The 16,814-nt window shown below is 48.3% G+C and overlaps 2 protein-coding genes across 2 annotated transcripts in view; one reads left to right on the forward strand and one right to left on the reverse strand.

The window, feature by feature from the left end:
* The first annotated feature begins 1,228 nt into the window (after window positions 1-1,228).
* Window positions 1,229-5,051, forward strand: ZFP36L1 (ZFP36 ring finger protein like 1). Its single transcript, XM_027891735.1, has 2 exons — window positions 1,229-1,655; window positions 2,507-5,051. The coding sequence occupies exons 1-2, from the start codon at window positions 1,599-1,601 to the stop codon at window positions 3,455-3,457; spliced, it is 1,008 nt and encodes a 335-aa protein (XP_027747536.1). The 5' UTR covers window positions 1,229-1,598; the 3' UTR covers window positions 3,458-5,051.
* Window positions 5,052-14,570: 9,519 nt separating this feature from the next.
* LOC114061339 (DNA repair protein RAD51 homolog 2-like) overlaps window positions 14,571-16,814 on the reverse strand; it is a 307,326-nt gene continuing 305,082 nt past the window's right edge. The window contains exon 6 of the mRNA XM_027891733.1: window positions 14,571-14,754. Within this exon, the coding sequence (XP_027747534.1) occupies window positions 14,732-14,754 (23 nt within the window). The 3' untranslated portion in view covers window positions 14,571-14,731. The remainder of the gene's footprint in view (window positions 14,755-16,814) is intronic.

Raw genomic sequence — 16,814 nt, forward strand, 5'->3', positions numbered from 1 at the left:
CAAAGTCCAGATCCCGCGACTCCAAAGCAAACAGAGAAGGAAGTGGATCATTCGTTTGAAGTTTTCAGTGCGATGGCTGCTCGGGTCAGCGCTCTGCAGCCGAAGTCAGTTCTCCTAGCCAAGCCAGATCGCAGGGCAGGAGGAAGAGCCTGCAGCGCCAGGCTGGGCCCCCCTCTCCCGCCTGCACGGGGCAGAGGGCCCAGATGCCGTTGCTCAGCCTTAGGGGAAACACCCACTGAACTTCTAGCTGGGAAGAGCCTCGCCTCAGCTAGGATAAAGGGGCAGAGACTGAGAGCTGAGGCACCCTGGTACTGACAACCCTTGAATAGTTCAGCTCATTTTTATTTTTACACAAACCGCCACCATCTTCCCCCTCCCTCCCCCCGTATCGAGATCAGAATGAATCATTGAATCATACTTTGTCTACTAAAACCTGGAACAGATTACTTGCTTAGAGACTTTCTTTCTTTTCAGTTTTACAATGTTGAATTCTGGGGACTGGAAGAGGACTCTCTGGGGAGAAAAGGCAGGATTTATCAAACGTCCTTTTAAAGGGCGTATTTTAACAATTTAAATTAATGTGGATGTGAGCTATTTCCCCTTGTAGAACTTGCCAGGTTTCAGTAAAAACTGGAAAAAAAGAGGAAGGCTATGGGGGGCGGGAAGCAGGGGCGGTCAAGACAAAGCCCGCCAGCGCGCACAACCTCTGGGCAAGCGGCCGCACCGAACACGGATCCGATCAGTTTAAATCCAAGCAGACAGAACCCCACTGGATTTTCGCGGGCACAACCGTCCGGCGAGCGCGGAGCGGGGGCCGCAGGGGCCGCCCAACCGCGCCCCGGCCCTGCCGTTGGGCGCGCGGGACAGCACGGGACGGGACGGGACCGCGGCGCGCGCTGCCCCCCCGCGCGGGACGGGACGGGACGGGACGGGACCGCGGCGCGCGCTGCCCCACCCGCGCGGGACGGGACGGGACGGGACGGGACAGCGGCGCGCGTTGCCCCCCCGCGCGGCCCACCCCGAGCCGCGCCCCGCGCTACACACGCGCGCGCACGCGGACACGCACGCGCACACGAGGACAGCCGCGCACAACGTGGAGACGCGCGGACGGGGGCGCGCGCAAGAACACGCGCACACCGCACAGGCGCGCGGAGTCAGTCGGTGCGGCCACACAACCGCCCCCTCCCGAGCGGCGCGGGGCGGGGCGGGCCCGGCCGGCACTGCCACCCCCCAGCAGCCTCTTTGCTTTCTTCACTCCCCCCCGTCCCTCCTCCCTCCTTCCTCTCGAAAGTTTTTCTGGCCCTGCCCGCCCGGGTGATTCAGTCGCGGTGTCAATCACCCTGCCCTCCTCCACCTCCTCCCCTTCCTCCAGCCGCCGGCTCCTCCTCCTGGGGTAAGTCCGAAACTTTATAAGTTGGGCTTTTCCCAACCCGCTGGAAGCGAAGAGTGAGCTCGGCGGCCGGGTGGGCTGGTGGCGGCATCAGTAGCAGCGGGGGGCGGCTGCGAGCCGGGGCGCTGGAGGCTGTGCCTTACCCACGCCGTGACTCCTCGTGTCCGAGTGCCGCTGCCCCACTCGCTTCTCCCCTCGCTTGCCGAAGATGTCCACAGCCCTGGTGTCGCCTACCATCTTCGACTTGAGCGAAGTTTTATGCAAGGTAAGGGAGCCAGCGGGGTCTGCGCCACTAACTCCGGGAGTGTCCAGCTTCTTCGGAGTTCGTGTTTTTGTTTTTGGTTTTTGGTTGGTTGATTGTTTTTTGTTTGTTGGTGTTTGTTTGTTTGTGGGTTTTTTTCCGTTTTCTGGTCGTAAGTTCGGCACTGGGACCGGAGGGCGCAGGGTGGGGACCGAGCACGGCTACCGGGGTGCGGGGGTTTCCCGCCCGCGCTTCCCGCCTCCGCCGCTCCGGAGTGGGGAAATCGCCCCGCACTCCCGGAGGGCTCGGCCGCGGCGCCGAGCGGGGGGGCCGGATCCTTCCCGTGCCCCTGGGGCCGCCGCGCTTCAACACGGCCGGGCGCGGCGGCGCTGCCGCGGGGACGGGCGGGCTCGGTCCCCGCAGGGCTCGGCCGCCCCTCGCGGTGCCGCGCGGGGCCCGGGGCGAAGGGGGCTGGGCGGGAGCGGTTGGGCGGGCGCCGCGCGCTGCCCTGCCCTTCCCGCGCGCCGCCGTCCCCGGGGGCGCTCCCAGGAAAGCGCTCCGTTCGCGCGGTGTTGTCGGGCGCTGTCAGCGGCCCCCCCCCCGCCTGGCGCTCCGCTCGCTCCGGGACTGCGCTGCGCCGGGGACGGGGAGTGGGCGGCCCGGGGCCCTCGGGTGGAGCGGTGAAGGGGGCTGCAGCAGATGTGGCTGCGGAGAAAGAGGGCGGCGGGGCGGGCCGTCGGGACAGGGCGGCCGCCGCTCCCACGGCTGCGGCAGTGGGAGGCGGTGAGGTGCCGTGCCATGCTGCCGGGGCTGCGTGGGGACGCCGGAGGAGGTGGTGGCAGTGGCGGTGACCGGCCCTTCCTTTCTCCCCGCAGAGCAACAAGATGTTGAATTACAGCCCCTCGGGTGTCAGCGGGTGCCTGCTGGACAGGAAGGCGGTGGGCACTCCGGCGGGCGGCGGTTTCTCTAGGAGGCACTCTGTCACTCTGCCCAACTCCAAGTTTCATCAGAACCAGCTCCTCAGCAGCCTGAAAGGGGAGCCGGCTCCCATGCTGAGTCCCCGGGAAAGCCGCTTCCGGGACCGCTCCTTCTCCGAGGGCGGCGAGCGCCTGCTGCAGCAGAAGCAGCCCGGGGGACAGGTCAACTCCAGCCGCTACAAGACGGAGCTGTGCCGCCCCTTTGAGGAGAACGGCGCTTGCAAGTACGGCGACAAGTGCCAGTTTGCCCACGGCATCCACGAGCTGCGTAGCCTCACCCGCCACCCCAAGTACAAGACCGAGCTCTGCCGCACTTTCCACACTATCGGTTTCTGCCCCTATGGTCCGCGCTGCCACTTCATCCACAACGCGGAGGAGCGCCGCGCAGTGGCGGGGAGCCGGGAGCCCGCCGTCACCGACAGACCCCGCCTGCAGCACAGCTTCAGCTTTGCCGGCTTCCCCAGCACTGCTGCCAGCGGGCTGCTGGACAGCCCCACTTCCATCACCCCGCCGCCCATGTTGAGCGCCGACGACCTGCTGGGCTCCCCGACCTTGCCTGACTGCGCCAGCAACCCCTTCACCTTCTCCAGCCAGGAGCTGGTCAGTCTCTTCGCCCCCAGCATGGGGGTGCAGGTGCCCGGCGGGAGCTCCCCCCCCACCTTCTTGTTCAGGCCCATGTCCGAGTCCCCCAACATGTTTGACTCGCCACCCAGTCCTCAGGACTCCCTCTCTGACCAGGAGGGCTATCTGAGCAGCTCCAGCAGCAGCCACAGCGGCTCAGATTCCCCTATCCTGGACACCTCCAGACGTCTTCCCATCTTCAGCAGACTCTCCATCTCCGATGACTAATCTGGGGTTTCCTCTTGCCCCTCCCCACATCTATTAAGATGTTAAGCTGAACTCCCCCCACTCTGTCCCCAGTAGTCTGAGCTGGATGTTAACATGTCCACTTGCCTGCCATATACCCACTGGCTTAAACCTTAAGTGCCAAATTACGATGAAAAGCAATAACGTTTACAAAGTTAGTGCCTTTTAACACTTTCACTGTGACTGTATTACCTCTCCAGCTGCAGAGGGCACCAGCAGCTCTGTGCACTTCCAGATGTGCAGGAAATGTCCGAATCCAGCTCCCTCCACTGGCCATGTACTGCATCGCCCTCTCCCAGTCCCCTCCTGACTGGCCAGTCTCTGCTAGACTGCAGGCACGTGGGCAAGGGTTAACATCCAGTCCTCTTTCTCCTCTCCCCTTAAAGACTAAATCTTGCCTGGATCTGCTCAGGTCTGCGGGAAGAAAAGCTGAGAACGGACAAAGATTGTAACATGAGTGGGACTTCGACTGTGAGGAAGAAAACAAAACACACAAGAAAAAAAAAAAAGAGAAAGCAAAAAAAAAGATGGACTATGAGAGACTTGATTTTGGTGCTAAAACTTCCCCATGTATACATGTGACATCTTAAAACAAATAAAGGAAGAGAGGGGGTGGGGCCAACAGAAGTCATTCCACACACACACAAGTTCGTGTAAACAAAGTTCCAGTAGACATAGCTTTAATGGTTTTGCTCTAGAGTACTTTAGATCTATCTTAGAGCACTCACGCCAAGCTTTTTATTATTTTTTCTGGGTTTTTAATTTTGTATAACTTTTCAGAAATTGGAGAGCAAATTTTGCTTGTCACTGCACAACAATATAAAAAGCTTATTTAACTTATCAAAACGTATTTATTGCCGAAACCTATGCTTTTTAATTTTGTTCATATTTATCGGGATGATGAATCCATAGAATATATTCTTTTATGTTTAAATTATGATCTTCCATATTAATCTTAAGATTGTGAAGTGTCTTTTTTCCTTTTTTTCCCCACAGTTTAATATATTATACTACAATGACATTTTTTTGTAACTTTACACTTTTTTGGTTATTTTATTTTAAAAAATGAAAAATTAATTTAAAAAAATGCAAAAACTGTGTTTGGATTATTTATTTTAGAATTCCCTCTCCCTTTTTTTTTTGTGTTGGACTGCAAATGGAGTTAATGTGCTTCTTTGCCTTTTCTCTTCTCCTTCTCTTCCCCTCTCCCAGGTCTTGCCTGGGCTTTAGAATGTACATACCTGAGCTCTATTGCGAGACAGCACGGAAGGAAAACCTTTTTCTTCCTCTTATTGTAAAGATTCTTCAAGGAGAAAAGCCTTGGGCTCAAAGTGCCTATCTGAAGACATTCCAAATACAGTTTGTCTTTGCATTTCTGTATTCCAAGTTTGGAATTTTCCTTGCCAAGGTGAATGGGACTGGCACAAAGAGAATAATGAATGTAACTTTTTCCCCACCCGTTACTGTTCGCTACGTTGCTTTTTCTTCCTCTTTGTGTGAGTTTATTTAAAAGAAAATCTCTTTTGTAATGACTGTTTGCAGTTGAAATCAATAAACCCCAAGTTTTTTCAAGAAACTGACAGTGGAGCTGGTTTTACTTGCAAAAATTGAGGGGCTGGTTTTGGACAACCCCACAAATGCAGATTCTTCCCTTCTCTTGACCTTTGAGGTGCCTGCTCTGTGCTCAGGCATCCCTCCATCATTCCTCACTGATTCAGTGGACCAGCCCTGCAAGTGCTTGGGTGCACAGATCAATGGCAGCAAATACCTGATGTGACCTGTCCTGGTGGCCTCTAACTTTCTCTGTCTCTTACAGAGTGCTCCTCCTATCTCGTGTTGCTAGGTCTGTTCCTGCAAAGTTCTTTCTGATCAGTGTGGCTTAAACCTTGGTTTGGCTTTTGTTCTTGTGTGTTTTGTGTTCCTGCACAGCTCCTTCCCCTTCAAGGAGAGCTTATGTGTGTTATGAGTGAGGCTAAAGTGGGATGTTGAAGTGTTAGCCCAAATACCAGTTCTGACTTGTTAATGGTACTGGTCTGCTTGCACAGCAGGGCTGTTTGGTGTTTCAGGTGGGAGAGGAATGTTAGCCCCCAGCAAAGTCTCATTGTATGCACACATCACCCTGCTATCGCACGTAAGCCCTTGTACATCTTGAAGTATCAGCAATCCCAGAAACTTCCAAAGCCATTGGTTTTGTTTTGGAACACTTCCTTGCCAGCGCTGCTCATAGAGTTTCCTTGTGTTTTTACCTTTGAGCTTTCCTACGGAGCAAGCTTTTGCTTCCAAATCAAGGCTGGAATATTGCTGCCAAACCACCGATCCTTCAGCTGTCTTAACATGCCTCAACGTTCAGGAGAGATTCCCTAATTCATGTTGGAAAAGTTCCTGCCAAACAAAAGCTGTAGGATACCTCAAGGCTTACACCAGTGTACCTTCTCTGCTGTTGGCTTTGTGCAACACACTTACTTCTGTGCTCTAGCACTAAGGAGAGCTGAGTGGAGGAAAGATGGAGGAAGAGGAGCGTGGCTGGTAGAAGCTGCTTCCCTTGAACATTGCAAAAGCTGCATGGTGAGTCTGCTGGCAGATACTGATGTAACTAGCAAGTGGTGTGGTCTGCGTGCTGATCCCTGAGAGAAAAGCCTTGGGCGCAGCCCCAGTACTGCTCAATGGCTGACTGAGCAGTACTGTTGACCACAGCCTTGCTCCTGGGCATAAAGGCAAGGAGCCTCATGTGAGGGATGGGCTTCTGCCTGGAAGACTGCTGTTGCAGCAAGAACACAAGTATGCTTCCTTCCCTGCTGCTGGAGGCCAAGCCATCAGCTTTGAAGAGTGAAATGCACCTATCTGGAGAGGATCCCGAGCCTATTACACAGCATGCACGTGGAGCTTGAAACTGCTTGCTTCCTCTGGACTTTCTGTGCAGCTCTTCAAACAAATAACCTTTGACCAGTTAATAATTGATGAAGAAAATAGCTGTATCAGTTGCACAGTGCTATCGGTATGACAAACAACTGGGGAAGCTGTGCTAAAAGTAGGTCTTTGCTCATGGTACTTGAGTACTTCCCTTGTCCTTCTAATACACTGGTTCCGGGAAATCAGCACCATTTTTCTACTGTGAGTTTATTGATGATATATGCTCTCTCACTCTTGCTTTTTGAAACTAACCTTGAGCTAGGTCATGCAAGAGACAGAGAAGAGCAGAACAGAATGCAAGAGCCCCCAGCAATGCAAGGGTTTACCTGATCTGATACCATTAGCATTTATTGCAGTTTGGTTATATGGCAGCAGCTACACTTGAGAGACTTCTCCTTATTTCTTTCTTTTACCATAGATGAGTTGTCCCTGCTGTCATCATAGGGTTGGAAACTGCGTCCCCTAGAATTTCACCATGGTTGGTAATAGCCTACCCAAGGCTCAGGAAAGTATATATAGTTTTTCCTCTCATGACAGTTTTGAGACACGCATTCCTCTGACTCTGGGCTCCTCCATGCTCTGGCTTACTGATTTAGTGCACTGGACTCTTAGAGCAGCCAGGAAGAAGGGGATGGCCTGTGCACTGGTGCAATTGCTCCTGGCGTACTCAGTGTGGCAGGGCAGAGAGAAGCACTCAAAAGAGCAAGATACCTGTCGTCCTATGTAAGGTGCCATGGCAAAGTGTAGCTCAATGCATTTTACAGATTGCACTTAAAGTTCTTACTGTGGGGCAGAGGGACACCTATGGTGGCTCTTGCTGCTCTTCACGTACATTTTGTTGTCGTCATGTATGCTTGCTGTGGGCTCCTTCTAAAAGGAGACATGGGCCATGCCTCTGGGCTGCAGGCATTCGCTGTTTTTTGGCTTTGAAGTCAGGTGAGTGTAGTGCTATCCACCTTCAACATGTCTTGAAAATTAGAGCTGGTTTGTATGGCTGTCCATGTCAGTTGCCTCTTGGTACGGAATAATGTGATGACTTTGATCTGCAGAGCTCCAAGTGGCTCAGATTCCATCCTGCTAGTTGCCTCCCTCCTTCCTAATTCCTACAACAGCTGTATGTGTCCTAGTGACACTACTAACTACTCCTTTGGTATGAGCTAGCTGTGGCTTTAGTACCAAAACACTTTCAGTTCTTCAATCAGGGGCTGTAGAAGCAGAGGCCGTCTCATTCCCCAAACTTCTCTGTAGCTAAGGGATAAAAAATCAAATAGGGTTTCTTTGTTGTTGCTGGTGGTTTTGTTTTTAAAAAGGCAATTGGGAACTTAGCTGTCTAGTTTTGGAGCAACCTTTGTTTAGTATCGCTTGTACATAGATATGGTGTTCCAGATTGCAAGTAACAAAAAAAACCCCAAACATTTAAAAAGAACCCCAAAATGCTCAAAGTTCCTGGTTCTGACTGAGTTTGTCTCATCAGCATAATCATGAAATTGGGAGGCAGAAAGGGAAAGAAATTGAAGAAATATGCCTGGGGGACTGTTATAAGCTGGCTCAAATTTTCTTTCTGTACAGTTCCTATGCAGTGAGGGTAATGGGCTGTGAACAGGACTTTGAGCTGCTGCTGCAAATCACACAGGGAAGAACGGGCTTTGCCAGGCCTTGCACAGCAGAGGGGAGATGGCAGAGGGGCAGGAAATGATGGGGTCACCATTAGAGACTGGCAGCAAGGGAACAGCTATAGATCAAGTCCACACAGCATAGGGATAGCACGGGTGAGAAAGAAGCCATGCTGTCTTGAGTCTGAAGACTAATGTTGTTCAAGTGCATAAAGGTTAATGAACTGAGTCTCTCCAGTGGGGCTCAGGAACATTAAATTGAGGGGATAATCTGGATAATGTAACCTGTTGGATACTATCTGATGACTATGCCCAAGGATATGCATGACTCTTAAGATGCAGTAATACATGCAAAAACCACAGCATGCCCTTGACACTTGCTAATTGCTGCAATTTGTGTGGTCTGTGTTGGGGAAAGCTAGCATGTGCTTGAAGTCTGGGGAAAGAGGCTTGGGAGAAGGTGCCATGGTCAGTGTGTGAACAGAGAGGCTTCTGGCTCCAGTGCTGGAGTGTTGCGGGGGCTGGAGGCTAAAGACATGTCCAGGGATGGCACTGACACAAAAGCACAGCCCCAGTACTTGCCTGGGAGGGAGAGAAGGGCTTGTGTTTCAGGGAGGCTCCTCATGCCTTACACTACAACAGGCAAGCATCAAGCTGGGGGGTCTTGTACCCCACAGTGGGGCCGGTGAGGCAGTGCTGCTTCTAGGAGGTGGTATGATGAGTGACCAGATGCTCTGGGACAGGCAAAATTGTGGTGGGCAAAGTAAAAATAGACAAAAAAAATAAGAGTGAAAAATGATGCCTTCCTTACCTGGGCCCCAGGTAAGAGGGGTCAGGAGGTGCCTGTATCAGAAGCAGTTTCAGGTGTCTGAACCAGCCATAAACAGGAAGAAAGCAGCAAAAACAGTGTTAGGAAGGAGTTCAGCTGGAAGGAAGGGATGATATGAGTTGTATACGGTCTTTTGGGCTGGGAATTGCAGGACAAATGGTGAGACTGGCTTGGTGGGGACGGTTCAAGCATCTGCTGGGAGCTCGTGGAACTGCTCTTGCCCTCAAGGCTGAGTTCAGTCCAAAATGTTACAAGATGATTCTGCCTGGTGATGTAAAATGTCCTTTGTTTGGAGACTCCTTGGCCCCTTGGCCCCTACTCCTCACAAAGCCAATGCTTATTCCCTAGAATACTTCCAGCGAAAAAAAGAAATAGTTCCTCTAAGACACCCTAAACCAATACCTGCTGTGACTAAGCCCTGTGGGCAGCTCCGCAGATGATTTATATCCTCCTCCTCCAAACTGAAGGGGTTAGAGTGGAAACAGACGCTGCGTTAAACATAGCCGAGGGCAGCGAGCAAGACAACTCTGCAATGAGGTGGGGAGGAAGCGGGGCTGTGGGGCGGCTGCTGCCAGGCGTGACGCCGGTTCGGGTTTCCTCGTAGGCAGAACAGAGCTCCTTTTGGCTGGTGCAGCTTTATGGGTTCGCCTGGGTTTATTATACTGCAAATATTTTGAATTCCGCATTTTAATTTCCAGAGAGGCTTTGTTTCATTTTTGCTGCTTCCCCCCCCACCCCAGTTTTGATTTTTTTTTTTTTTAATTACCACTGCCTTAACCTCTTTTTTTGACTGGGTTTTAGTCAAAGCTGCCGTTTTCTGAGCAAACAGAGGACTGGAGTTCTCCCTGCCTGGGCTCCAGCTGCAAATTAATCTCTTTTCATAGTTTCATTTTATGTCCACCCACTATCCTCACCACATTAACTTAGTCAACACATGGAAGTGAAATTTTTCCATGCAGGATCCTGCGGGTTGTAAGACTGTTGTGGAGCACGTGACTGCCAGCTCCAGAGTTTTCTCCCACCTCTGGGTGGAAGGAAGTTTTCTCATCCTCCACATATGTGAGCGGTTTTCGGTGGGATGTGAAAAGTTTTAACAACTGTAGTCAGTGGAAACATTTCAGGGTTCAGCATTGTGTATTTAAAGTCCCACCACACCAGCTGGGTGGAGGCAAAACCGTAGGTATGGTATGTTTGCAGTACCTCTGGTTCTACCAGACCACTGCTCGGCAAATGAGCCAATCGGGTGTTTTTCAGTGGAGTCCTCCTGTCTCGGGGGGTTTGTCTCACTCCCAGAGAGGAGAGAAAGTGCAAGTAATGATGATGCTGACAAAAAAAGATGGATGGAGTCCGCTTGGCCTATGTAGATGTATTTTGTATTTCTACATGATGCCTTTTGCATGTGGGCCTGAGAGAACTTTACGGGTATTTTGGGCACTTGGCAAATATAAGCATACCTATTTCACAGGTTTTAAAACCATATTAGATATACAACTGCCAGGTGAAGAGGATTGTCTGTCAGTGGCACAATATCAGAGAAAGAGCTGCAAAAATAATTCAGGACTCCTGATACTTTTTCTCCTGTCTTAGTCTCCAGGCAACAGCAAATATTTCTCCTGATTACTCTGGATGAGCAGATGCCAACGTTGATTCACAGGAAAAGGATGCAGCCACGCAAGCCATAGAAATGTTGCTTGGGATGATAGCCACAGCCCCTAAGGAGACATTAAGCAATATGGAACACATGCCAATGAAGCTCTTGAAGCTCTTGCTGTGTTTGCTATAAAGAGATTTCTTGAGCAGTCTTAGGTGGGAGCTTTTGTTATTTGCCCTAATTACGCGACATGGAGAGAATATACTGTGTTTCACAGCTCTGGAGATGCTGGTAGGGCTTTTGGGCACTGGGAAAGTCCTGGTTTACTAAGAAGTTACAGTCATAAGATATGAGGAAACCTTTTGTTCACAGCAGAGTGTAAAAGGTACACTGCCCACAGCAGAGTGTAAAAGGTACACTTCTGCTTGGAAGAAGGATGGCACTGAAAATGTGCAGAGGCTCCCTGTTTGTTTTCTCTCAAACTCAGATCTTCTGTGCTGTGTTTACAAATAACACTATTTTCCCCATTATTACACTTTAAAATTTATCATGAGATTAAAAAAACAAGAACAAACCAAATTTATCCTCTTTTGAGGGTGCCCACCCAAAAAGCTAGAGGAGCTGCAGAAAATAATTTTCCTCTTAAGTTTAGGTAATGTGGGCTTTAGATTCATAGACTGAATCCGCTGACCAAAGTATTTTTCTTCTTTCAGCACTTTTCTGAGCAGAAAAACACTTTCAATGTGGATGAAAACAGAACTGGAGATTTTTTTCATGCCATTTAATAGTTTGTTTCAAAAGTGAGCAGTTTGGAATAACTTGAGGGCAGCAGCTGTGGGAGTCCAGCAGTCCTGTGATGGGGGCTGGAGACAGGCAGTCCGTAGGGTTATCAGTGTATCATCCAGGTTGGCAGGGACTTCTAGTGAGTCACTCAGACCTTCTCTTTTAACCGTGACAGGACCAATCTCATTATCCTCAAACCACCTCTAAGGCCTAGAGAGTTGTCTAGTGATAGCCTTGAATGTCTCCAGCACTGAGGTGTCCACAAGCATTCCCTTGTCAGGCAGTTTCAATGCTCAGGAAATTTTAACTTCTCTATATGCAACCTAATACTGAACCTGAATGTCTCCTACATGGGTTTGTGGCCACTGTCCCATCGCCTTTGGTTAATGAGACTGGAGCCAAACTTCCAGGTGAAGTCCCTGCAAAATGGCACATGTGGTTTCACCTTTCAGATTTCCTGCCAGCTAACCTCTTCCCCAGCCTGTTCTCAGACAATATGATTTTCCAAACCTTTCCATGCTTCTCTTCCCATGCCTGCTAAGAAAATACCATGTTCTAAACCTACCCTGGACTTTTGTTTTCAGCCTAGTTCTGCACTTTGTGGTACTGTCCTGCCTTTGGTTCTTGAGACGGTAAATTTAACCTTCCTGGCCTAATCTAGGATAAGGTCAGGAGAAAAGCACTGAGTCGAATTATATTGGTTCTGCTAGGAATACAGTGGGAATCAACCTCTTGTCATGACACTGTGCTGCCAACTGGGGCCCTACTCCCTTACTATGGGGTGTCCTGGCTCCCCTCACACAGCCTGACGATAGTGGGTGCCTGGTTCTTCAGAACTTACACCCATTGTGCATACATAATATGCTCCTCTGATATTAGCACTGTGCTTCATGGCACCCAGGATCCCTGGACAGTCACCCCACTGTCAGGCTGGGGCAGCTCAGGGCCCCCACCCCTGCGCTCAGAGGAAGCCATGCTCCTGCCCTTCAGTTTTCCTTCCTGAAGGAGTAATGCTATTCCCCATCCCCAGAGAACATAAGCTTTGAAACACGAGCTTATTTATTTCCATTTACCATTGTCTTGGTTTACATAAATTACAGCTTTTAACAGCGGTCATAAAATTATCTGCTTTAAAAAAATTCAGCTCTAGAGTTTGGCCTTGTGGCCTCTCTGATCAGCTCATTTCCAAGGGGCAAACATACACTGGGAAAAGAAACAGCCTCTTCTTGTTTATGCCAAATGGTCATCTTCCTTTTCTATCAGCAGCTGGCTTGCCTGGTTTCCTAGGTTTGGTCAGTATAGAAAAGCATAACAAGCCTTTCACCATGTGGTGATTTACCATTCTGAATAACTCTGTCAAGTTATTTAAATCAACTTAATCATCCAGCAACCCTCACCAGTGGCCACAACATCACCAGTATTTTAGGATGAAGCTCTGCCCTGGAAAGGAGGCCCTTTGACAAAGCAGTGATGATCCTCGCTCAGAAATGTCAAATAACCTCTGGGTGTACTGCAAATAAAATATTGTCCCAAAACATCTGTTTCATTTGGAAGCTGAAAGGCAGGATGGGTGATTTTAGGAATTGGTCTTGACCTGTGTTAGTATTTCAGCAACAAGAATCTGGCTTCCAATTGTAGTAAGGAAAGAGGATAGACTAGATGCCTCGTGTATCTACAGGGGAAAAAAATGCAATAAAATCTTATTTTAGTAGCTAAAATAGAAACTATGGATCTAAATACCCATAAGGATAGGTGAGCTGGACAACCAGCAATATCAGGTGGACACTGTTCCAGCAGTGGTACCTGCACTTATTTCTGTCAAGGAGTTTAGGTGGTGATGATATGGGCTCTTTCTTCATTAAAAACTGGTAGACAGTGGGGTCCAAGATGATAATTTGTATAATTAGGATTTTGAAAAAATACATTATTCCCCCTTTTCTAGTACATAGAGGTTAACTGTGAAAAGGCCAGAGCTAGCAGAGGTGTGGATTACTTCAACTTTTGCACATCTATTCTATGTGCTCCCACAGGTAGGACTAGGGCTGCCACGACTCTTTCTCACAGGTGGCAATGAGGGGTGATCAGGGATTCAGTCTGTTCCTCTGCTCTGTCTAAGGAAAATACAAAAAGCGGACAAGAAACACGAATACTAACAAAGTAAAATCCAGTTCAGCTCCAGGTAAAGGTAGTGTACCAAGTCCTTTTCAGTGGTGTCTGACACATGGAACTAGTCCTTGAACTTCTATCAGTCCATTGGTCTGCTAGTAAACCAAATCATAATGTTCAATATGAAGTAAGCCAGGAAGAGAGGAAGAAACCACAATTCAAGATCAAGCATCTGAGCAGTATGGAAACAAATGCTGTTGGGGGCTGGAGCCTCCAAGTCCAGCCAAGGACCCCTAACTCACAGGTTGTGCTAGATTTGAGGTGCTTTCCAAATGCACTGGGGAATGAGGGACTGTGAAAAAAGCTGCTCCAGAAACTGATTGTACCTTATTCAGCTCTTAACAGCTGTTTTGTGTCCTGCTTTACTTACTTTGTAAACTGTTAAAAAAAAAAAAAAAAAAAAAAAAAAAAAAAAAAAAAAAAAAAAAAAAAAAAAAAAAAAAAAAAAAAAAAAAAAAAAGACAGAGAGTGAAATTGAGATCAGGAAAAGAAACAAACAAACAAACAAACATGTTTTTGGTGGAGAAGCTGGGTTTTGCACCCTAGCACTGTTTGTACTTTCAGATTGTCAGCAATCTGATTGTCAGTGTGCTGAGCAGAGAGGACAGTGTGGTGGAAATACCTATGAAGCAGCGAGAGCCTTATCAAGGTACTGTACCAGGAAATACACTGCTTTCTTTCCTACTTCATGCACGATACTATGATTAAACCAAACAGCATGCCTCATCATAACATGTGCCTTATCGACCTCACTATCTGATGACAACAGCAGCCCTCAGGAGACCAGACTGACATCACCCAAAACCTCAGTAGTTCAGAGCAAAGACTGAAGTATGTAGCTAGGCTACAAGCTGTGCTTGACTCTGTTCATCTGTTTGTACTGAACTTGCAGGCATTTTGCTAGAGGAAAAGGAATATAAAAATCAAACCCAAACAATGTTTCAGAATGTTTCTGACAGGCAACCATGCTATTTAGCAAAAGCATGCAGCAAGCAAAGGAGGTTTTTGTCCTCAGCAAGTCCAAGAAGTCTGCTCCACAGCTTTCTGTAGCTTTGTGAGAGTGGAAAGAAAAGGCCAAACCACAACACACTGTCACTGCCTGGAGAAGAGAATTGGTGCCACTGATGATTTGGTACTGAGTCCCTCTGTCAGCTCACCCCACATAATTGTCATGGGGAGCTGTGAGCTGTTTGGGTTCATCCCATATCAGAAACAGGGGCCAACTGTGTCCAGCTGGAGCTCTTAATCTCCAGATCCTAAGCTTCAGGTGGCTGGTTCACACTCACATTGCCAGCCTCCTTGTTTGGTTACTGCTGGCTCATCGAGGCAAAGCATCCTGGCTCTGGCCTCCTGGCCTCCTTTCTCTAATTTAAGGTGAGGGGAATTTCTGCAGTCACAAAAATAAGAAACGGAAATAGAGAAAGGTTTTCTTGTGTAATATTCACCAGACTTCTCTGTTTTTAATTTGTTCTTCCCGTCTTGGGTTCTTCAAAACACCTTTTCTCATTTACGTCAGCATAGATTTACCATGCCTCACTTACTTCAGACCTGGAGAGCACCATGGAAAAAGATTTCCAGCCTTTTGGAGCTGCTTCTTTATGCCTTGGACAAAAGAAGATCATATGGGGCTATATTCATTTGAGAACTGCCTTTGTATTTGTACAGAATCTAGTACAAATGAGCCTACTCCTGCTTGAAGTTCACTGTACTACAAAATTGATCTTAAAAACCCCCTGCTTTTAGTGTTTGGTTTTTGGTTAGTTTGTTTTTAATTGCAATGCAATTGCAATTCCCTTTCAGAGGGAATATAGCCGGACTTAAATGCTGAATGCATGCATAGCAATAAAAGTAGGGCCATCCAGCACATGGATGCTAAGTGTCCATTTACAGCCCCCATTCAGACCAGCAGCCACCCCCTGGGCCATGCATGGCATGGTTGGCCATACTGCCTGCTGTGACACCGGGTGGGGGAGGTCCCAGACTTCCACACTGGCCACTGGGGTATTTTGGGATGTCTGCATCTGATGCATGGATTTGGGGACCTGTTTTGCAGAAGAGGCCTTGTCTTCCAGGACAGTAATTAGGTCCTCACCTGTACTCACTGATCTCATAAACTGCTGGTTTCTTACCCTCCCATCACACCTGCCTACCTCCGCAGCGACCGGGCAGGGTATGACTAACCAGTCAGGTTATGAGTGTGAGCTCTTTCAGCAATGTGTAAAGCACTGAAAACTGCTCCCCAAAAAAGAAAAATAAAGTGTTTTGTTTGATTGTTTTTTGGTTTGGTTTGGTTTTGTTTGGGTTTTTTTGTTTGTTTTGTTTTGTTTTGTTTTTTTTAATACTGTGTCATGAAGGCTTGGCTTGCGGGACAGGCTGGAAAGAGGTCTGATGGAAATAAGACTTGCCCACCCTTTAAGACAGAGCATTAGATAAATCTAGCTGTGTTGTGGGACTGTTGGAAGCCTCCCAGAACAAGTGTAGGAAACTTATAGTGGTTTTTGAGACATACTATTTTGTTTAATTTGTTAAATATATTTCTTTGTCTTTATGGACTTTAAGGAGCCCTAAAAACACAATGTGCCAGAGGGGGAAGGCTTAGAGAAAGACTTAATAAGAAGATGAAATAATTTTAAAATGTCTTCTCCTGCAATACTCTAAGATATTTCTAAAATATTCCTCTGAAGCACACTTGTTTTTTTCTGCCTGATGTATACATTCCTGGCATGTACCTGGCCCTGATATATTATTCAGTTAGTGCTTTGGTTGATTTACTCTCATCATTGCTAAAAATGCTGTAAAGAAATAACTTTTAAATAACACAGTGGAAGGTTGTTGATATAAGAGTTTGGTAAGAAATACGGGTGTTTTTCAGGTTTAGAGACAATTTCTGGTCCTGCTTTCCTGAAGAGGAAGAGCCTTGTGAATGGCTCTTGTGAAATATGCTGATGGTCTGAGCATTCAAATCACCATCTCCCCATGACAATTATCACTGATTGACCACTTGCTGTCTATCTCCGCAGCAGCCCAGGAATGGGTGAGTCATGGAAACAGAATTCCCCTTCACCCTGGCTGCCTCCCAGGCCCTTCGAAGGAGCTACACTGACAACGGAGGAGGAAAGTCAGTGCTGATTTTTTCACTCTGTGAATCATTGATCAAACAAAGCTCTTCTGCTTCCATGGACTTGATATCAAGGCAGCGTTTTTGATGAGTGTTACCTGAAAAATTTTGTGATACGAAAACAATCTCAAGTAGCACTGGGCACATTTTGTGTAGATAATTGATTCAGTGCTACTTCAAGCTAGAAAAACATGTATCATGTTTGCAAGTAGCTTTATCAGAAGATGTTGAAAACCATTGCCATGCTTAGGTGCAGCAGCCTTTAAATACTGGGTTTCATTTTCAAATGATTTTTCAAAATAGGGTTTGGTTGGATTGTAATAATTTCT

The sequence above is a fragment of the Empidonax traillii genome, unplaced genomic scaffold (assembly GCF_003031625.1).
Source record: "Empidonax traillii isolate 1590-97213 ecotype Southwest subspecies unplaced genomic scaffold, ASM303162v1 scaffold328:size603334, whole genome shotgun sequence".
Lineage (NCBI taxonomy): Eukaryota > Metazoa > Chordata > Aves > Passeriformes > Tyrannidae > Empidonax > Empidonax traillii.

Bases quoted from the DNA above. Each gene is read 5' to 3' on its own strand.
- ZFP36L1 (XM_027891735.1), top strand. From the start codon at position 1,599: ATGTCCACAGCCCTGGTGTCGCCTACCATCTTCGACTTGAGCGAAGTT. The intron at 1,656-2,506 runs GTAAGGGAGCCA...TTCTCCCCGCAG, and splicing joins TGAGCGAAGTTTTATGCAAG to AGCAACAAGATGTTGAATTA.